The sequence below is a fragment of the Hoplias malabaricus genome, chromosome 16, assembly GCF_029633855.1.
Source record: "Hoplias malabaricus isolate fHopMal1 chromosome 16, fHopMal1.hap1, whole genome shotgun sequence".
Classification (NCBI taxonomy): domain Eukaryota; kingdom Metazoa; phylum Chordata; class Actinopteri; order Characiformes; family Erythrinidae; genus Hoplias; species Hoplias malabaricus.
Genome location: NC_089815.1, coordinates 6,335,165 through 6,358,371, shown reverse-complemented (window position 1 = coordinate 6,358,371; position 23,207 = coordinate 6,335,165). Strand labels below are relative to the sequence as shown.

The 23,207-nt window shown below is 42.1% G+C and overlaps 1 protein-coding gene across 6 annotated transcripts in view; it reads right to left on the bottom strand.

Annotated features, from left to right (window-relative positions):
• The window catches only part of neo1a (neogenin 1a), a 159,477-nt gene that overhangs the window by 10,805 nt on the left and 125,465 nt on the right, over nt 1-23,207 (bottom strand). For all 6 annotated transcript variants that reach the window (XM_066647223.1, XM_066647222.1, XM_066647227.1 and 3 more), the window contains exons 8-16: nt 14,728-14,881; nt 14,461-14,615; nt 12,204-12,352; nt 11,676-11,814; nt 11,433-11,482; nt 7,042-7,186; nt 4,751-4,861; nt 3,849-4,043; nt 3,269-3,364 (exon numbers count right to left, since the gene is read on the bottom strand). In XM_066647223.1, the coding sequence (XP_066503320.1) occupies nt 3,269-3,364; nt 3,849-4,043; nt 4,751-4,861; nt 7,042-7,186; nt 11,433-11,482; nt 11,676-11,814; nt 12,204-12,352; nt 14,461-14,615; nt 14,728-14,881 (1,194 nt within the window). The remainder of the gene's footprint in view (nt 1-3,268; nt 3,365-3,848; nt 4,044-4,750; nt 4,862-7,041; nt 7,187-11,432; nt 11,483-11,675; nt 11,815-12,203; nt 12,353-14,460; nt 14,616-14,727; nt 14,882-23,207) is intronic.

Genomic DNA, 23,207 nt, shown 5'->3' with positions numbered 1-23,207 from the left:
GAGGCAGAGTGACCCCCACGTCCAGCCCTCCTTCATCACTAAACCATACATTTCCAATCACATCTGCTCCAGCTCTTGCTCGCATGCTGCAAAGTCACAGAGGGTCAAACAGCAGCAGGACAATGCAGCTCAGTTCCAGATCTTGTAAATTAGATGCCGTTTACCTGAAGTTAAATCACACTTTAAACCACGTGTTTTCCAAGACACTTCTGCCAATATTTGGTGGATGGAAATGGTGGGAAAATGTGCTGAAGGGCTTGATAACCAAATAAAAAAAGAAACAACAAGTGGCCTCTGGCTCAAACCCTTCACTGCACTCAAAGCACTTTAAGACGACTTTGGGGGAAAAACACTGGAACTACTTTACACAGTCCAGCAGTAATGAAGCAGCTCTGTTTTTACAGTGGATTGTGCCAGCTCAGTGTTTCCACAGCGCATTCTTCACAACCTTGGTTTAGTGTGGAATGAAGCCTGGACTTGCATTCAACCTGCAACTAGTGGCTGGCAGACCCTTTTAAAAGGTTTCACACACGGAAAAACAAGGTCTTGTGCTTTCTCACAGAGCTGATGGTGGATTTGTTTGAAAATTAGCATTCGTTAAAGGGGCTGCAAACATTTACCTTGAATACTGTAAATAGTTCCGTATTTGGGAATCCAAGAGAAGGTGAGGGATGTGGTGAAAGCTTAGTAATGCTGAGAAAAGCGAGTTATGAGAGTAATTATTTAATACTTTGGAATTTTAATGAGCGTACGTGTGAAATAGGCTGAAGGAAAAGGTATACGTTTTTCTGCATAATTAAATGGCTAAGATGTAAAGATATTCATTTCATTTCATTATCTGTAACCCTTATCCAGTTCAGGGTCGCGGTGGGTCCAGAGCCTACCTGGAATCATTGGGCGCAAGGCAGGAATACACCCTGGAGGGGGCGCCAGTCCGTCACAGGGCAACACACACACACACACACACATTCACTCACACCTACGGACACTTTTGAGTCGCCAATCCACCTACGAGCGTGTGTTTTAGGACTGTGGGAGGAAACCCACACGGACACAGGGAGAACACACCAACTCCTCACAGACAGTCACCCGGAGCGGGAATCGAACCCACAACCTCCAGGAGCTGTGTGACTGCAACACTACCACCGTGCCGCCCTGTAAACATATTCTCTCAGCATATTAACAGGTTGGATGTAAGCTGTTCTCTGACTGGGAAATGCTCGGAATTGTTCACAGTGGCAGAGACAGGAACAGTATTTCTGAAACATTTAATGATAGAGACATTTAAAAAGATGAACTTTAAAGAAGCTCAAAAGGCTCACGCTGGGGATAACACCGTACTGAACGGCTGGAGGACATCCCAGAGACAATAAAAACAGTGTAAGGTATAGGACCATGTGAAGGCTATGAAATTGAATAAACATAACAGAAGTCCTTAATTTTGTGCGCTTTGCTAAGTTCACCATTGCAGACAGTATTAAGTATTGTAATGTCATTAATAGGTTTTTTCCAATAAATATCCAAATAGAAAACGAACATTTTTCAATAAAATCTAGGCCAGCTCTCTCTGTACATTTGTAAGAAACATCCTCATAAACATCCTGAGATATTCTGGCAGCAGACAGGAATACTCCGCCTGAAGTATGGAGCTGCTGTGTGATGATTGGCTGATACCGAGGAAGCAGCAGGGGGTCTTTGGAAGACCCTGCAGCTTGTTGATGCCAGTTCACTCAGAAGAAACTTGGGAGGTATGATTCAGACCTAGTGCACAGTTGCATGCTGGGAAAAAAGGGGGAGTGTTCCCAGCCGTAAAAAAGCGAGGAGTGAAAATCCATCCTTCTTTATTCAGTGCTGCTCATAATCAGCATCGAACATTCATCCACTTGGTTTAAACACATAGAGAGAGGGGAGATAGCAAAAAAACATGGCATTTTGATGTGAAATGCAGATTTCCTGCTTTTTTTTGGGTTCCAACTCCAACTCCAACTCCAGCACAAACAAATCCTAATACTGTAAGAGGAATATAGCACAGGCATCTTATCACCATACCTTCATTACACTGAGCAGAAGCCTGAGTAAGTCACTACAAAGTCCACTCCAGTAATAGAACTATAGCTACTCATTCCCAGCCATTCTTTGTCAGAGCGCCATATCAGTATCATGAATAATCAACAAGGTTATGACTGGCTCGTATATTGGATTAGTAAGTGTTTAACCAAAGCTCTGTCTCCCCTTCACACACACGCAGCTTTATTATACGTCGCTGCTTACAGCCTTATTTCTGAAGTGCTAATGGCTTTGTCTGAAGCTCATAATCACCGGCCTGTCAGAATACGAATGTTTCTGGTTGCTAGGAAGCAGAAGCACTAAAAGATTAAGATTGCTCTGACGGTGTCAATGCGTCCCTCTGCCGCTTTCTAATGAGTAGCCTATGACAGCAGCCGCTCATTTAAAGTTCAGCTATTTATTCCACACATACGTTCTCTGGAAATATCATTTGCACATGAAAACAACACAAAAATGCACCACTATGAAAACAGGTATGACTGAGCCTTCATCCCGCCAGCTGCACAATATGGTGGAGAAAATACTAGGCATTATACTGCTACAGCTATTGAATTTACACTTTAGGACCGAATGTTTGTGGACACATTAGATAAAGTGCCAGAACATTTCTGTGAGGATTTCAAGGCATAAAACCACACGAGAAGTTTATAAACACCACTCCAACTCATCCTAAAAGCTGCTGGGGAGCTTGATATTCGTCTAGCCCACGTAATGCTGGAAATATGTTTTATTTTTCTATTTATATTACGTTGAGTTGTTTCCAAACACCTGTTAATATATAAAAAATTGGTATTTCCTGCTTTTTCTGCAGATTTTCAGTTGTTATTAATACAAATGAGTTATAAATAATGATTAATGAATGATTTGCACTGTAATTTTGTTAATAATTGCGTCTCTAATGCATAAAAAATAGGTAATGTGATCTTGCCCTTAAGCGATATCAGTCCTGCAAAAGCCAAAACTGAGATAACTATTAAGAAACAATATAGTGTGTACCCCTAAATTGCACCACTCAACCTTTGGAGCCTCTGCTCATAACAGACAAGTATCAGCCCCCAGTGTTCAGCCAGCTGCATTGCCAAATATGGTAATCAGTTTTTAAAATCTTGGATGAGGGAGGACTGGAGGACATTGGTTGGTGTAGTCAGCCCTGTTGGAATATTCTGCTGCGAGTAACAGTAGAGTGGTGGTGGTGGCCTACCTGACTGGGCTCGTGTGATGGCACTCTCGTACACGGGGATGCCCTCGCCCACATTGTTGAAAGCCTTCAGTGTGATCACGTAGTGCGAGCTGGGATCTGACATGCAGAAACGAGAAATCATTTAGCTAATCAAGCCTCGGGCTCCTTGGGGACCCTCTCTCATATTCATCTTCCTGGCAGGGGTGCATATTTAAATACCATTATTGATTCTCTTTCTGATGTAATTAGACGAATTATGAGAGCTTCAATTATGCACAATTTCTTTGCATGATTATTTTTCTTTTCCCCCCACTTCCAAATTTAATTACAGCAGGGTGGAACTCTCTTTACAAATGGGGGAAATCTCCCACTCAAAACATCCATCCCCCTACGTCCCCGTCTCCGACATGAATTATGTTTACAATAACAGGCGTTCTGATGTCATCCAAGTCACGCAATGGGTTCCTGTTTATGAGGTTAATGGGTAAAATATACAATTTTTTTCTGCAGTAAACATACATTAACACGTAATGTTGAATATTCAACCTTAAATTTAGTAAAATGTAGTGATTGCTGGTAAATCAACAAAGCAGATGTTTACCCAGGTTCTCTATGCTGTAATATCTCTGTTTGTAGTCCACTTTAATGGTCTGAGCATGAGGGCTGCCAATGCCATAACCGATGATGTAACCCCTGACCACGATGTCCTGGTTCTCTGGGGGAGACCAACTGACCACGATGCTGTTAACAAGAGGCCGTACATGCAAGGAGCCAGGCACATCAGGCACTCGAGACTCTGTAACAATACACACACACACACAGTTTGGTAGTGATAGTAAGACTTAGGAACATGGCTATAAAGTATTCCAGTACATTTTTTCACATCCCCAATGATCTCTAAATGCATTTGATAATGCCAGAGTTACACTTATTCTAAAGCAATATACATACGTATATAACAAGCACATTTTACTAATCACTTTCTCCAAACTTACCACCTTTAAAGGAACACTATGTAATATTTTCACCTTAAAACTACAGCTTCAAAATCACTGTGATGCTTCACTGACCTGTAATATGTAGATAAGCGCCTCTGTCATTGCTACTCTGCGCTCCACACTACAGAAACTACACCATGTATCTTTTAGTGGAGGGTAGGAAGCCACCCCCCTTCCCTCCCCTGGCCCATTGATTTCAATACAGTGCTGTTAAAATGAATTAAAATCCCCCAGACGCACAAAACCCAAATCTTACCTAGTGCTCCTTTAACCTCTGAAATTTCAGCACTGAATATATCTAGGTACATTGTTTGTCAGGACTGTGCTGTTGCAAGTAATTGTTTTCACATCACAGCTCTGTTCAGTCACACCATTATCATTTGTACAAAAATATCTGAGAAATCCACCATTAAAATGAGGAAATATCTGATTTTGATTTTATCAACTATTTTACTGATCATGTCCGGCATCCATTTAATATTCAATGTGTTTGTGGTGCTCTTACCATCCAGATCGCTCTCAAAGGTCTCAGCAGTGGTCCAGTCTGTGCCGGGTCCAGTGCCGTTCACTGTGATGGCCGAGACACGGACTGTGTATTCAGTGCCACGCTGCAAACCTGACAACACAGAATTCAATTACACTCTTTTCGAGGTGGGCAGTACATATACTTAAGGTGCCAATCTGAATAAGAAGCCCAGGCACCAGAATATAACAGCGCACGTCCACTCCTAACTTCACTTTGCCTCATCCTATTAATTTCAGCATGAAGCTCTGTCACATCACGCAGAGCTTGATGGGCCTCTGAAATCCACCTCCACATGGAGGTGGATTTCAGCTTATGCAAACGACTCTGGGTCTTTGCATTGAATGGCAGAAATTTTACTTTTTCCAGAGGTAGAGAGGAAAAGGGCTTTCCTTTTAAAATATATAATATAAAATGTTGAAAATATTAAAATATTTAATTAGGCAGAGGACAGCAGACAGAAAATATTTGACATATTTACAAAAGGAAAACAAATTTTTAAACATTTGTAAAAATGTCTTTTTTATTAGAGAAATTCAGCCCAAGAATTTTCATTTTGTTTAAAAAAAACCCCTGCATTTTTATTTCACAAAGGAAAGGAAAATAATCCTTCAGGCACGTTGTCTGAGAGCTGTGAGATTAATGAGACTGCTGTCTGATTCCACCAATTATTTGGGGCTCAACCCTCTGGGTGGAACAACCAAAATCACCTCCATACTTCACCTAGACATGTTCTGCTCAGAATATTAACCACAGCGAGATCAATACCTCCACCTGCTGAAACACCCTCCTGATGATCTTACTTTAGCTGATCTTCAGACTCCAGCTTAACAGCTACAAATTAACTCTGTCTTTGACTGTTTCATTGTCGTCCAGAACCCTGACGTTTACATACAATGGAACAACAAAGACATGAGAATACAGGAAATAGGGGGAGAGACTGAAGCGTGGTCTATAATCTCATATCAGCAGTCTGGCTTATGCCTCAGGGCTGTTTTGGGATTCAAAGGCACGGGGAAGTGCCTGCTGTCTTTAAATAACACGTAGAGCTTGTAATTGCTTTAAAATGTTAATAAGCGTCTGCTCCTCCACTGTTTGCGTGCTAAATGCAGAAAGCAGTGGCCGTCCCCTGAGCTGTCCCTGCAGCCACAGAGCACAGCGCTGTCCTCCTCCGAGCCCCCCGACTCGCAGTCCTGCCTTTGAACTAACAAACATCCCCTCATCTCACCCCAAAGAAAATCAGGAACACGCATTAGGTGCAGATTCTCTTTGATGCCGGCCGCAGCATGACGCCTCTGCAAACGCTGCTGAAATTGCATTTGAATTTAATGCCGTTTCCACTTTCCCCACTTTTTTTCATTAGCAGATGTACATACTTGCATTAAAGGGATGAAAGACACAGAGACTGGAGGCAGAAGCACGTGGCCCTTGAGGACAATACGACAGGAGGAGTCTATTGAGCAAAGATTCTATTCAACTCATTCAACTCCAAGGGCAGAGACCCAGGTGTATGTTTTGTCTGTCAGTATTGCATCATGTATCCTCATTTTCTGTCATTTTTCCCTTTTGTTACATTTTATTCTTTAAAAATACAATATAATGTGTGCCCACATCAACTGAAGACACAAAAGTGTACTAAATATCTTAATATTTCACAAACAAGACAGTAAAACCGCACCATAATTCCTAATTTAAAATATGCTTTCCAAAGTATATGCCTCAATATTTGATCACCACTTTAAATTTATTATAACATTTTTCTCGGTCGTACTAGATTCATCATTCATTCATTCATTCATTATCTGTAAGCGCTTATCCAGTTCAGGGTTGCGGTGGGTCCAGAGCCTACCTGGAATCATTGGGTGCAAGGCAGGAATACACCCTGGAGGGGGCGCCAGTTCTTCACAGGGCAACACACACACACACACACACACACACACACATTCACTCACACATTCACTCACACATTCACTCACACATTCACTCACACACTCACACCTACGGACACTTTTGAGTCGCCAATCCACCTACCAACATGTTTTTGGACTGTGGGAGGAAACCGGAGCACCCGGAGGAAACCCACGCAGACACGGAGAGAACACACCACACTCCTCACAGACAGTCACTCGGAGCGGGAATCGAACCCACCTAGATTCATTATCTCTATGAATTTAATTTTGTATGTATCTGCGCTCAAACTAGGACCACATTTATCTGTAACCAAATCGGTTTATATTATTCAGCTGTTGTGTGCAACGTGTCAGAGTGCTTACCCTCGATGAGCTGAGTGAGCTGATTTCCTGATGTGATTTCTGAAACCTCACTCTTCCTTGACCCTTTCCTGTAGCGGATCTTGTAACCGGTGATCTCTCCGTTCTGAGCCTCTACAGGAGGGGGCTGCCATCGGAGCATGAAACTCTACAGGTTCAGATAAAACAAACTAATCAGAGCAGAGGTCTAGTACACACTGTACACACTACAGCTGCAGAGCATATCCTTACTTGTACTGAGCATTGTAATAAATCACAGAATTTTACTGCGTGCTGTTAAGCATTCTGACCAAAGGCAGATACTCCGGGGATTGTGTGAATGAACATAAGCGGTTACATGATGTAATAAAATTAAACAAACTGGATTTTGTAATCGAAATACAACAAGAATTAACTAACAACAGAGCACATTCATTTCTGTGGACTGCTGTAACCAGAGCTAAGGGATCGTCCACAAATTACCTTGTAAACAGCTAGCAATGAAATCCAAGTGCCAGGCACCAATAAAGCCTCACAATTCAGTATTGTTCACAAGTGCTGGCCATTCAGAAAGAATATAAATATATATATTTGTTGCTAAGGTGTAGGCCTATCTCTGCTATTATATAATCACCTATTCATTCCTTCACAAGTCTTCACAATTGCATCAAACTATCTACTACCTGTCTTTTTATTAGGTGAGTTGACGATAAACAGATAGAAAGGTGAAAACACGGTTATAAAGGCATGTCACAGGGCTTACAAACATGTTCTAACTTCTGACTGGTGCTATAACACCATTAGAGGAAAGTGGTGGGTCAAGCTCTGTGGGTGTGTTCGCACTTGAAGGCTCCGGAAACTATGGATCAAGAAAACCAGTTTCTTTAAGAAGAGGAAAAAAAACAATTTCTTATTCTCTATCATTTATATTGCAGTTAACCATCAGCTAAGATTTCATGACTTTGATAGGCCTTATGAAGTAGTCTCAAGAATTTCCACTAGTCTTCTGATTTTATTTCACAACACAGACAATCCAAATGGTCTAGGCCTTGTTGTCAGACTCTAAGCCCGTTTTTGTGTGTACAATAAACATGCACCGAATACTCTAAGCATGCAGAGAGGAGCACATTCAGAATATTCAGTCCTCACAGTGCCCTACCTGTAGTCAACGGGGGGGGACGAACAATCACCATAGTAACAGGTCGCTGCACAGGCATCTAACCAGAGCCATCGTCCCCCCGAGGTGCCCATTAGAGAGCCGGCTCTGCCTCGCCATAAAGCATGCACATGTTTATCCTGTAAGTCTCTGCTGTAAAGGCCATGGAGGGAGAGTGGCTAGGTGTCCTGCGTCGAGTTCATGAATAATAGACAACGCTGAGAGAGCCAGGCTGGGGAAAACAGGACCCTGAGGTCCCTCAGCACAAGATGGATGCAGGCAGCTATCTGCAGGGTCTGCGGTGCATGCTGGGAGTGCGGAGGCAGGGTGGAAGTGGGACTGCAGCATGTGAGGGAAGTTAATTAATGGTACCCACCCACGGTCCCGTGTTCATAGGCCGGGGGAATAAGCCAAATTAAATCGGCACTAAGTGTGCAATTACTTTATTCCCATTTCCTGCTCGCTCCAGTTTAACTCATTAAGTGTTTCCGATTATTATTTTCTTTTTTTTTTCCCCCTGCTCTTCCCCAACAAACTAACATTAATTGAGTTTCAAAGTTATACAGGAGAGGGAAAAGACCAGTGTTACAGAAGTTGAATGGGTTGGGTACACAGTGGTTTCTGAGAATGGGGAGGTTTACATTAAGGACAAAACAACATATTGTGACTATATTTTATGGTAGATGTACCATAAACAGTATGTGTTGTTCTACTCAATCTCTATACCTGCTTGTTTTCATGTGTCTAGTATGTGCATAACACCCTGACGAAATGATCTCTGGTTAATCTGAGAGAAATTCTATTATTTATTATTATTTTTATTTATTTAAAATTATTTTCTCCTCAATTATTAGTGATCAGCAATTCACCAAGACACCTCCAATAACACTCCAATGGCACTGATCTGGGATAATGAATGCAGTCATGGCCTCAGTTCAAACTGGTTCTAATGTAACAACAATGCACGGTACAGTGCGCTGGGGGAGTATGTCAACTACCCAGATCTGTCACATCAGCTAACAGACAACCATATTGTGTACTGGGAAGGGGGGGCCACCCTAGCCACCAAGAATAAGCCACTTAGAAGCTTTGAATTACATCATGTTAACTAATCCTGTAATGTCTGTGAACACTCTCACCCTTGCTTTTCTGACCTAAAAGTGAGGGGACAGTCCAGTGAGTCCTCTGGAAAAACTGAATCACAAATAGACTCCCAGATTGCTCCAATGACTAGAAGGGGCCTGTTCTCCTGGCACGCTAAGAAAATATAAATTGTTTTCATAAACAACTTGCAAATGGGGGAGTGAGAGGAGGAGAAAGAGTAAGAGTGAGTGGGGGAGTAAAGCTTTGTGACAGCTCTGTAGTAGAGCGCAGATGTGCTGCTCAGTGTGGTTAGAGCATGGTAACAGATGAGAGAGGCTGAACCGAACGCCCAGTGCTTTTCACTCAGCAGCTGCTAGCACAGCAGCCTAGGATCCAACACCCTGTTCGGATCACTGCTATCAAACAGCTAGGAGTCTGATCTAATAATTACAGGGATGAGTTTCACAGAAGTCAGCCTAGTAGCATTTATTTAAGAAATCTTAGTATTCAATCATTTCAATCAGCAGTCAGTTGTTTTACCAGCAAAACTAGAATCCATATCTATAAAAATGAATAGTTATTTATTTTACAATTATCAAATTGCTTTGTATTCCCAGAATGAAAATGGTCATGCTCCATAAAGTGGGTACGTCAAATGGGGCAGCCCTGCTTAACATAGATTTACTACTGAATCACTGATACATCCAGGCCACTAGACATCAATATTATGGCTAAGTCATAATATAACATGCAGTAGTTTATCTGGAGAACAATTCTAATGGCTCCTTTAAAGGCTAAGCACCAGCTCTATGAAAGTGTCAAACAAATAAATACAGTGGAATTTGAGTTCCTAACTTGTGTTTATTGACAGTCAAAAAACATGTTATTTCTTACTAATTCAAAGAATAGGGTTTAAAAGGCTGTTGCCCCCCCAACGGTGTTCAGAAACTCTAATAGGCGTCTTGCCTGTGACGTAGATGGTGGACAACAACTCTAGAAGTCGCACTTAATTTAATGCAAAATGACGAAAAGGTGTGTTGTTTTTGGCTGCAATCATTCAATGTACAGTGGGACATCTGTGAACAAATGGCCCAAAGATCCCAAAATATCCAGAAAATGGACTAAATTTGTCAACTTTAAACGGGCACTTTGGAAAGGACCATCCGCTCACTCCGTTACCTGTAGCTCATTTCACTGGCGTTGTTCCAACAATATGGGCATGTAAGGACACCAACGAAAGGTGTTCAAGAGCCTCTGTAACATGGAGGTAAACAGGGTAAGGACACTCACTTCGCCTGTTTTAGTTGGTGTTAGTTAACGTTAGCTTGACTTGTTAAACTCGGTGGCTCAGATTATACTCGGCTACGTAGCTGCATTACGGAGGTTTATAGTGTCGGATGAATTCGAGTTCGACTTGGATCACATTTACAAGAATAACAGTGCCTCTAAATTTGAGTTTAGCTTATTGCTAGGCTATTGTCATGAATAATGTTGGTTATTTAGCTAGATACTGTCATAACAGTCAGTCATAACGGTGTTTTACCGCGGCGTTGTTCAGCTGTTGTTCACCAGTGACGTCACGGTCGCGTTCAGGAATTTCCGTAGCGAGCTCTGGTTTTTCCGTCAATTTAATAAAATTGTCAATTTTAAAGCAAATTAAGCTGCTATTTTCATTTTAGTTCATACTTATATATGTCAGTAACTAAAATAATGTGAAATATTCATGGAGGTCCATTTAGTGGTGCTTAGCCTTTAACAAGGTGTTTCAGTGAGGATTGTGAAACATCTAGTGACATCATCACATATATCCAAAACTCTGAAAAACCCCCTTATAAATTACCAAACACTTATTAACAACTGCTGTATAGAAATCTTAATGTAATGGGATTCTCTCATGCAGCCACACAGGTCTAATATAGTGTAGAAATCTGTTAAACATTGGAGGCTGGATGAGCCAGATTTTGAGATCTGGACCTGGCCTGGTTTCAAAATTTACTTAGACAAGAGTCAGGGCTCACCAGGTGTGGACAATTATTTCAAGCACTCTGGTAAATAAGAGACAGATGCCTTTAAAACAAACCCATCATAGATTTGTATAATGTAAGAAGTCATTATTGTGGTATCAGTTGTGCACAGGTACAATTACATTCACCTAAAACACAATAAAGCTCCTTACCTTTGAGTTTAGCACCTCAACTGTCAGGTTCTGTGGTGGTGCTCCAGGAACTAGGGGGTGAAAAAACAAAATCTCACCAAAGACATTATGGTCTAATAAATGATGATTGCCTTTATTTCACAGGAAAGAACAAATGGGTGTGAGCAGCATATTCTTACATGGTTAGTATGTCAAACAAACAAATGTCAGACATAAACAAACCATAGCCAGGTATAAGAGATATTTAAATAAAAAACTAGGTACCATCAGAGTAGGTCCGCACAGAAACATCTTCTGTGGAGACTCCAGGTCCATGCTTGTTGTAGGCCACAACCCTGAAACTGTACTCTGTGAACTTCCTTAGCCCGGTCATGGTGTAGGACAGTCCACCGACTTCAATGTCCTGCAGGAGAGGAGATGTACACTTTAAAGTGCCCTTAAAACAAAAACACAACAAGGCCCTAGGACCACTGTTGGCTGGATATATCTATGGCTAGGGTTGGGATCATCCTGGATGAATTTAACATGCACAATGACTCCTTCTCCTCTCTGTAAATAGCACCTAGTTTTCAGATAATAACTGGAATATTCTTAAAATCTACTCTAAGATGTCAAGATTTTGTAAACCATAGGAGCCATGCCCTAGACCAGTTGTTCCCAACGTTTCCCTAATGTTTGTCGTATTTTTTTTGTTTTGTTCAATAAATAGTTGCTGTTTTATAGGAATTACAGTGTTTAAAATTAATTCCAGGTTCCTAGAAAGTAGAGGGTTGTACTCTGATAAACTCTAACCTTCTCATTGCCCAGTCCTCTCTCCATGTAATACAGTTTGTAATTCTGGATCTCGCCATTGCCAGTGAGGGGCTTGTCCCAGCTCAAGCCGACCGAGGTAGGGGACAGAACCACAGCCTGGAAGTTGGGAGCAGGCCCCGGCACTTGAACTGTGTGACAGGAGAATGACAAACAGCTGTTATTGTGAGGTTAAAATCTCATTTTATAAGAGGCAAATTTCTGTCATATATTTGCAGCTGTGACAGTTACCGGCATAAAGCTCATGACACACAAACAAAAAAGCTGAAACAGATGCACTTCAAACAGCCATCTTGACAAAACCACCCACTCAGGGAGCGCTTCACTGGGTTCAGCGAATGACAACAGCCACCTCCGGCAGCTCCCGCACTCCAGAATGAAATAGTGGCAGTGAGATGTGTGATGTTTATTTGATTAAGTTAGCTTAGCAGGGGTCTGAGGCAGTTTCGCTTGCACTCGCTGGCGTCATGAAAGATTAGATCCAATGAAAAGCTCTGACGGCTCACTGTAAAGCCATCAGACGGGACATAAAGGAAGCCGGGAGACCTTCGGAGATGCATGTAGGAAACATCATTTCATTTGGTTATGAATGGAGATCAGCCACTATAAGTTCTTTAATAACTTCAGGCAAAATGGAATGTCATGCCTCATAACCCTGATTCAGAGATCGTTACCCAACTAATCACGTCTGTCATGTTAGAAGGTCTGGAATAAACTGTATTCAATGAATTCAATGCATTACATGAACCATTAAGTAAACTTTGATCATCAAGTCTTGGCAAGTGCTTCAACGACTGACTGAGAAATGACACCAATTTATCTCAGTTACACAGGCTCCGGCTTCTGAGCTTGCTGTGGGGATCTCGCTGGACTCTCTGGTATGCAGAAAACCGGGAGTGGGATTAAGAAGTTCATGGAGTGTGTGTGCGGTGCATTCATAAGTGCTGTGTCCACAGGGGATGGCTGAGCTTGAGGTCCTGTGCTGGGACCTGGAAGCTGGTCAGCAGCAGAGTTGGAAGAAAAAGAAAAGACTGCGACAACATACACTGAGTTAAGAAACGATACATAGTCAGGGGAGCTGAATTATTTGATTAGTAAATGCTTTATTGTGTGCTGAGAAAGGCACTGTAAATTTGTAAATACTATTTTTGACATATCTATACTTGTATTCGAACACAAACTTAACACTTCTAAACTCGTATGAGTTATCAGACGGTGAACTGCAGGACGAGGAGCAAGTACTGTGTTGTAAGTGTAGAATCTACTCAGTGGGCGGGGCTTATCTCCAGCAGCCAATGGCTGAGTGGACCCCGCCCTCCAAAACAGGGCCAGAGTTCAGAAGCAAGATCTTTGAAGCGAATTAAAAACGAGACTCTGGAACTCAAACGCGAGAATGTTTTGGAACTGAAGACTGAGAAAAGCCTAACTGAGGAGGAACACAGTAAAAAGCACAAATACAAAATAAATAAACAATTAAATACCCAAATATTCTGTTCACAAAACTGCTTTTAAAACTCGCATTATTAATAACAGTCGCCCAAAATTTTCAGTTATGGATTCTGATTATTGGCCCTTTTTTGACCCCATATATTATTCTTAATGGAAGATACCCATATTTCTACAAACATGTAAGGTTTTGTTCAAAGAGCAGAGATTTATACTCTAAGGAACTGTATGTAAGAAACAGTGCTGTATCATGGAGCCACAACTGAGCCTGCCCCAAGCCAACAGTTTAGCCCTAATTCACAATGCGAAAGCAGAACAGAACTGGAGCCTGATGTGTGAGAGTAGTCTCCCCAGGGGGCCAGGAGCCCTCCAGCACACACATTATGAAGTGCTTATGCCATGCCCGCGCCAAGGACACGCAGAAGGGCCACCGCCGACCCAGAAAAGTAAACTCTCCCGGGTTGTGTGTGTTGATAATGCTTCAAATGAATGGAGATGGGCCACACACCTTCGGGGGGCACGCTGGTGCAGCACAGCTGAAGAGAGGTAAACACGGCACATTTGTGTTTACTTCCATAATGTAATTTAGCATAGGGCATCGAGGCACTCGAGAGGTGTCGAGGATACGCGCCCCAGGGAAACGAGTAATCATAATTCCTTTTGCTTGGGCTCTTTTCCAAAGCTCAGAATAAAAAGGAGCTGAGAACTAAATCCTAATGAGTTTGTGAACCTCCCCCGTATCCTGCCTGTATTCTAATGGTGGAATATTCCCAGTGGAGGGTTTAACGCTTACCTTCGGCCTGGGTGGCCACCTTAAGAGATGCCGAACTCTCCCCCAGCCCATGCTTGTTGTGGGCCACCACTCGAAAGGCATACTTTGTGTCTGGCTTGAGATTCTGGATGGTGACTTGCATTTCTCCAGGCCGGCTGGTGTTCACCCTCCTCTCCCTGTGGAACGAGGGCGCAGAAACCAGGACATGATATCAGACTGGAACACAAGCTTACTGCTTACTTACGCCATAAGTGTTGAGCCTTGAGATTTTGCTAATGAACATCTTACCTCTTGGCTCCCTCCAGGCTGTAGTAGACGGAGTAGGTGATGTCGTCTCCGTGCGGCTCCAGCGGCAGGCGCCAGGTCAGTTTGATGAAGCGAGTGGACACGAGTGAGGCCACCACGTCCCGCGGCGCCGAGGGCAAGGGACCGCCACCGGAGCCTGAGGTCACACGGTCAGTAGTGGTACGGGTCAGTGTGGGAGAGGGGGAAGGGGTAGCTACAGTTTTAGAGTTTGAGTGCAGGCAGCGAGGGTGAGTGGATGAGTGGAGTGAGGGAGGGAGAGAGGAGTGTGATAAATGGAGCCGAAATAAACAAAAAGGAGACGAAAGGACAGCGAGAGGAGGGGAAACAAATAAAAAAACAAAAAAAAACAAAGCAGAGAGAAACAAAAAGAAAACACGATAACAAAAAGGTATACATGATGGGGATGATCACAAAACAATTACAATGGAATAGGGCTGTCACCATCAATTATATAATGTAATGGTTATTTTCACTATTCAATTAGCTCTCGCGTTAAAAAACAAAAAACAAAAATAAATAAAAAATGTCAATAATTGTCTTGTTTTTACTCAACAAATTGACTTCAACAGTGACTGTCCTAACATGGAATACTCATGATAGCAGACAAACAAGACCAAACCAGATTGACAAGCTTAAAATAAAAAGTGAAGAGGAGTGAAGACTGGAATGCACAGAAATCATGGAATGACTCTTAAATAACAAAAAAATCTGTACTTTTTTTAAATGCTTAAAACAGGAAAACCTGGTGAGAGCTAGAGAACATAAAGCCATTCTAATGACTACCATCCGTCCGAGAATCTGGCACAGCTTCCCACTACAGCTTTCACATTCTTTACACAGATATGCGAAATATGTCATGTCCAGACCTCCGGAACGATGTGTGGTTGAATGTAAGCATGCCTCACTCTTGTTTTCCACCAACGGGGCGAAACCTGAGACATCTCAGAAAAATGTGCCACTGCCACTGGTCTGAGCGAGGTGGATTTTGGAAACCGTGCAATTCCAAATATGCGCTAAATAAACCCTGCGTAAAACGATCCTGTCATGGCTGACGATCGATCGATTAGCAAAGCCGTCAAATAATTTGCTTTTGGTGGTAACTTCTAATTGGATCATTACGAAAATATACAGCCAGGTGGGAATCATGAAGATGTTCTGTAAGTGCAGGCCAGCACTGGGTGGAGCGCCTGAAACCACCACAGCAACAGCGAATGGGTTAAAAGCTCTCAGTGCCAGTCAAAGAAGACCAAAGACCATAGCTATCATTTGCAAAATAGCGGGCAAGAGCACTGCTGCTCAGCATTACAACAGACAAAGAGGGTCCAAGACTCGGCCAGGAACAACAGAAAATAAGGTTTTCACAGAAATACAGCAAGTTACGAGCTGCCAATTGAGTGTGGTTTCTGTAGATTTCAGAAGGTGGGAGTTAGTAGAACAAACAACATTCATCTACAGAGTGCAGTGTTTACAGTTAGATTACCATCTCCATATTGTAGCTGCTTCAAAAACATCAAGATAAATGTTTATGACAAATAAACTGCTCATGTGATAAAGACAAACGTGTGGTTACCCATGCACTGATGAGCTCTAGTCGTGGGTTTTACTGCTCTCCCAGTGCTGCCTCACCACTTGAAATTCCTTTTTTTTTTTAAATCCATGGCTAGACTCATTCTGTGTCTGGACCATAATGTCCTATTCAGAAAACTCCACATTAGGACAAAAAGACTGATGATGCCCAGCTGCAAAAAAACACATTAATGGTGAGATCCATTAGCCTATAGCTTTCCCCTAAATGATATGACCCATTAGGCAGAGAGCAAATTAAACATTAGTTGCAGCAATTATAGGATTCTACAAAAGAGGAGCCATCACTGTTCAGCTGTTCTGCTACTGGCAATAAAGTATCGTGTTCTGCATTTATCTTTATCTGCGTACTCTCTGTACGTGTGTGTGTGTGTCTATCCTCATTGTCCTTCTGCTGGTAGTTTGATCTGCTAGATCTGGCTCACATACTCAGATACGAGTCTGTTCCAGGAGGCAGGAGCTGTGTGTCATGATTTCAGATAAACATTGCCCATAAGAGAAGGTAAAGCTTGAGGGATCTAAAATCAGAAAAACTAGTTTATAAACACCTGCTTATCCAAGTCTTCTGAAATCAATGGTTTTAACAGTCTTTTTTCTCCCTTTTCAGAAGAAGCAGCTTGCTGGAACATTGTTGTGAGGCTTTGATTGCACTGAAAAGAGGAATATTACAATCTGAGTAACTCCAGAGAACCACAGAGAACTACAGGGAAGATCTGTCTCTGGGCTTGGAGCCCTTAGACTCATATGAAGCTGCTCCAGAGCTCGCATTTTCCATAAACACTTACCTTGATATTCTTTTCTCCATCAACAATGGGTCACAATTATCTAACTGTATACACTGCACTGCTTAGATGAATAGTGTATTGTATTGTGATGAATAGTGTATTGTAGTGAATAGTGTACTTCTGAAAAATAGAAAGAAACCACAGTCACTGAGCTGTCCATAGTTTTGTTCTGTTGCTTTGGGAAAGAAGATGAAAGACTGAGAGACTGTGTACAAAAAGAGAAAAGGATATAGACAGTACACAGTCACCTATGAAACACTTTCTGATTATCCATGTTTTAATCACTCTCATTTCTGTCTAAAACTCAACAAGCTCACACTCCCAACAACACATGGTGGCTAGCAGAGGAAGATTCATACTCGTTCTATTCATAGCGGAGAGCAATTGCTAGTGTCATTTGAACAGATGGCAGCAGTGCCTTATTAATGGCAGACATTACAGCTTAGTGGGAAAGGTCACCAAACAGTGAGAAAAAGAAAACTTGAAATGGAAAAACAAAGCTGCTTGTGTAGACTATTATTGGAACAGTTCGAAGAACTTTGGACCACTTTTTTTCCTCCTTAAAAAACTGGTGCTGCCTGTTAGCCACTTCAGCTAACTTCAGCATATTTACTCAAGGCTAAAGTTGGGTAAATTAACTCCAAGCCCACATCCTCCATCTTTGGCCAAGTACTTATGATGTCACCATGTACAAGTGGAAGAACAGTACATTGCTAATTATTAAGTATACGCCCTCTGATCTGATCTTAAAAGAGAAATCCAGCACGGTTAAGAACCATTAAGAACCAGCCCCCCTTCATCTGGGCTTCTTCTTGTTACTGTTACTTTAAGGCTGTTGCATTCTAAATATTATTGATTCTCACAGTATGTGTAAGTTCATACAGAAATACCTGGGATGATGGGGTTTCACAAGTTAATCCTGAGGACACCACACTATGCACACATCTGTGCTTTCCCTCATCTACTACACTTTAATCAATTCGTGTAATTAGCAGGCTACTCATTTGCTGAGTCAACCATGCTAGCAAAACAATCAGTACAAACTCCAACATCTCCAGGATTAAACCTGAGAAGCACTGCTTTATATGGCTTCACATCCTGACAAACAAGAACAGCACATTTACCTGTATTACCCAGGTCTTCCACTCTAATAACTGCCACATATTAACTACAGTAACTTATAAACGTTGAAATTTCACTCCTTACCCTTTCAACGTAAACCGATCATATGTTAATGGGTTAGTGGTTCTGACGTTACAAACGGACAAATTCTGCACATATACGAGGATGCATAGGCACCCCAGATTTTTTGGATTACATTTTTTAAACTTATTTATTTATTTTTGCAAATTATTATACTCATAGTACACAAGTATTTAGTTATAATTACATAAATAGAATAGACCCAATCAATATATTAAATACTATTTTTACAGCAAAGAAAGGCAATGGCGAATGTATTCCTGCGGTGTTCTTGATGGTTCGTAGTTTTGGAATACTGGAGGATGGAAAACCTGCTAACGTTTTTTTTTATTTATTTTTTTTATTATTATAATTATTATTATTATTTTTTTTAAAAGGACACTGTTTTACTGGAACTACATAGGCAGTCAAGTTTGTTTTGATCACTACAGCAGGTTCTCGTAGTAACGTAGTAACTAAACAAGCAGGAACGTACATTCAGGAAGCGTCCCTCACACAGTGGATGAGTATTTTTGTTTATATGATTGCAGCATACAAAGATAAAACCGGCAGAAGCTTTAGCCTCCTTGAAAGCCTTTTCCTGAACGTTAAGGTCGTCAAGTCATTCCAAGGAACATTTGTGTCTACATCAGTTGAATGAATTAATTTTGCAACTGAAAGGAATCCAATGGAAGTGGGGGAAGTTTTATTTATTTATTTGTTTGTTTTTTTAATGGTTCAATCAATTGATACAAAAAGTCTTCATAGGCTCATATACAGAGAGAAAAGTATGGTTCAAAAAGCAGACCAAACTCTAATTTCTGATTAAGTCACAGGAGGAGGACAAGCTGCTGAACACAGATGCCAATATACACGGAGTAAATGTAACAGATCATTAGCCTGTTTCATCTCAGTAATCATCCTCAGCCAGAATCAGGGGCACATTTGACAGGGAATTACAGCCATCTCACAAAAGGAATTAAAAAATTATTTGTGTATTACAACAGAGGCTACAATTATCACGAGGGGACTGAAGATTGCCTTTTGATTTCTGGATGATCGTAATTTCGTTCGCCCTTTATAAGTTCCATGTCCTCCTGCTTGTGACGATAACATCAGGCAAGGTTGATTCTGACAGCTGGTGACATTTGGAGAAGCTCTTGATCTTTCAACAAAGGCTAAAAGCTCGATGCACGAGTGAGCAGCGTCTGAAGGGAAAGGATAGCGAATCGAATCCCACATCTTGAGGTTAGCTCTTTTTATCTGAATTTCATTGGTTTTTTTCCCCCGTTGACCTGGTGGCTGTCTGAGTGTACACCACACTATCTCTCCCTCAACACACCTCTCTCCAAGAGGTGAACACTTCCCACAGAGCTACTGAGGCATGTCGCTACATTTCACCTCGTTCCGAAACACTTAGCACCAGGAAAACACAAGCCACGTTTTCAGAAACAGATCGATGTCTCATGACCAAGCTGAAAGAATTATAGCTAAGGAAGACATCTTCTAGTTAATTCTAGCAAGTTATGGTTAATCATTTGGGTTTACTCATCCAAAAAAACACAGGGACCAATGACACCCAGAACTTTATTACGGTGTGTTTAGGACACAGTGGTTTCAGCTTCACAAACCCTTCCACCTCTGAAGACCCTACCTGGATACGATAAAAAGTCAAATGCATGAAAAACAGACAAAACTACACATATTTCGTATACACAGCAAAAATCAGTGCTCTTGTGCTTATCACTATAACCACCACCATCTTTGCTCTTATTGCCAGCATGGTGATATGGTGTGCTGTGGATGTTTCCGTTGTGATGTTCCCTGTCCAGGACTTCCAAAGGACTACAGCCAGCTCTGTAATTGTACTTTTCAACTGCATTGTACCAACACAGTTGCACTTTTCAGCCCTGGTTGCTTTTGCGTTAGCAATTAGCACAGCTCCGTGTCAAAATGCAGCTGGTGAAGCCGCAAAACCCCATCTGTAACGACAACAGCAGGCTGTTTGGTATTGCATTTGGGGGGGGAGGTGGTACTGAACGCCTCCATACCCAAGTTCCTAGAGGTTTTTTTCCATTCCTTGTTGCACGTCTGCCTCTACGAATTGCCGTTGTGAGTCGGAAAAACAAATGTAATTTCTGCTGTAAATTGTACTCACAGATGGTTAGTTTGTGCTGGAGGTCTGCATTTCGTCTTGATTGAGGTTTCTCTGGCCAACCAGTGCTCTGCAAGGTTTACACATCATTTAGACTCTACTACTCCCTTAAAAAGGTACCGCTTCCAGGTAACACGTGCCTAGTGAAAGATCCAGAAAGCTGGAGAGAGCAGAGTAGGCACCAGCAGCACATGTGAACTTTGTCCTGGTCTGCGGTGGTTAGGCTCTGTGTTTGACTCATAAGCTGAGTCAGCTCTGTGCTTCCCTGCTGAGTTCAGACAGCACAATAAACTTCATGAATATGGAAGGATGATGGATTAAAACTCGTGACACCCACATTGAGATTAAACACATGGAAGCAGCTCTCTCGGGCAACGGAGAATGACTTATATCTTGCCTCTCTGCTCTGGGAGATAAAAGGCAGCGCAGCGGGCGGTTCTGGGAAGGCTCTGCCTCCGTGGAGGGACACTCATCCCAGCAGGAAAGTATGGGATTATGGATCGCTGCATGGCCTGGCAGGGGACATCCTCAGTGTTGCAGAAGATGCAGAGAGACCCATCTGGCGTGCACTCCCACCTCTTTGCCCGTGGTAATACAGGGCTTCTAGGCCAATGGGCTCAAGCTTCTACCCCTCCTAGGCCTTTCCCCACCTGCTCCCGCTAAAAATCCACTTAGCTCCCTACCCTTCCTCATACTCTTCAACTCCTCCATTCCGCTCCGAGGGAACAAGCCAACCCCCATTTAGCCACAGGTCAGTGGGCAGGGGCTCTCTCCATTCTAAGGGCAACATCACCCTTCAAACTAAATGCAGGAGGTTCGATTCCACATCACCAATACTACACTGGGTCTCTGACTTTATGATTCAGATTCAACACAATCTGACCATTCTAGATCCCAAAATCCCACAGCAGCAGAATGGTGGAAAGCGGCTCTGGATTACAAAAAGGAGAGCAACTTCAGTTGTTCTGGTGATTTGATAATCTGTCTCACACCCTCAGGCAGAAGCACCTGGTTGAGTATGAGGAAAGTCAAAAATGCCCTGAGGAGAACTCAATGGTTAGTGTTAGCTCTAACCCAAGCAGACAGACAACACTGACTCTAGCTTAGCGTCTATTTTGTATTTGTTTATTTACTGTGATTTAAGAGTACGTTTTCTGTTTATACACATGCACTAAATATTCTGCACTTTAGTTTAGTGGTAGATTTATTGTTACATCATTTTACACAAAATCAGAATTTTGAAAATGTACTGTTGTTTACAAAATAACCACATGTTTACCGTTTTTTGTTTTGTTTTGTATGCTTCTATTGAATGTCAGAACCATTACATACACACTAAGATATAATTAAGCACGTATTTTGTTGCAATATTATGTTCTTGAAATTACATTTTTTGTTTTATCGCCAAGAATATTGTTATAGCCAAAATACCCTGAAAAATTGTGATATTATTTTAGAGCCATATCGCCCACACCTACTCTAAGGTCATACTAAATAAGAGAGAAATCTGATCCTGGTTCAGCACTCCTGCGTAGAGAAGCTACGTCAGCAGCTACCTTTGTGAACACATGCTCAGATTCACTGACACAGAACTCTGTTTTAAGTGAGTAAAAGGTTGTCTGCTAAATACACGTAGAATAAGTAGACTTTGATTGAGCAACAAATCATTTTTTCTTTATAAATAATTTCTTACAAGCTCCAACTCCAGCTCCCCATTACTGCCTTTGCTTCAGCTTTGGTTGATACAAATAATATTGTTTTTTTCCCACTGCAAATCCCTCAATAATAATCTTTTGTTTGAATTCTCTGCTAATATTTCATGCTCAACTGACTGTGAGCGCATGTCTGGATGCTTGTTATCTGCATTTGACATGAGGATTTTTACCAAATAAAAAAAACAAACATGGTGATGATGCATGTTAGACTGCAGTTTCCACACACAAATCTGGCTCTGAGCTTTCTGCACTTCTCCACGCAAAAGAAAAACCATAAAGCCAGCGTGGACTCCAGGAGCAACCAGGCAACCAGGAGCACAAAAGCTAGACTGTTATACTGTAAAAACATCCTCATCCACAACCACAGAAAAGCTAGAACTCTCAGTTCAGGGCTCATGCTCTTGGCCTGAATGGGGCCAGCACAAGCTGGGAAGAACCGGAAGCAGAGCCCTGGTCTGACCACACGGATCACTGCAAATCAGGCAAGTGTGCGGTCAGCAGGGCAGATGGATGAGAAGAGCAGCCCTCACTGAGGCACGAGGATCTAATCTGCGTCAACAGACAGCCAGACCCCCTAGGAGATCTCTGGCTTTTTGACTCTACTGGCGGTTTTTCACTGCATGGAACCTACACGACTCGAGTCTGCTCGGCTCGTTTGCTTTTCCACCAGTCAAATCTGGGCCTGGTTTCTGAAACCAGGTACTTTTTGAATCCCTGCTTCTTTACGGTTCCAATCAAGCCGAGTAGGTACTAAATGTGATGTGTAAGAGAAACCTGTCGATCGCCATAAAATGCAGAGCTGCAGCACAAATTGCCTCTTGTAAAATCGCTTAAGTTACAGCAGCTTTCACATTTGTTTTCATTTGACTCACAACGGCTGTTTGTAACATTACCCCGAGGTGTTCTGAGGAGGTTCAAACACTCCTTGGGTTGTTGGCAGACGAAATTCTCCAGCAAAAGCTGAACGTGCAACAAGGAAAATGGTTCTATAGGAACTGGGGCATGGTCCCATTAGAAATGTGGTTTTGCAACGTTATGGCT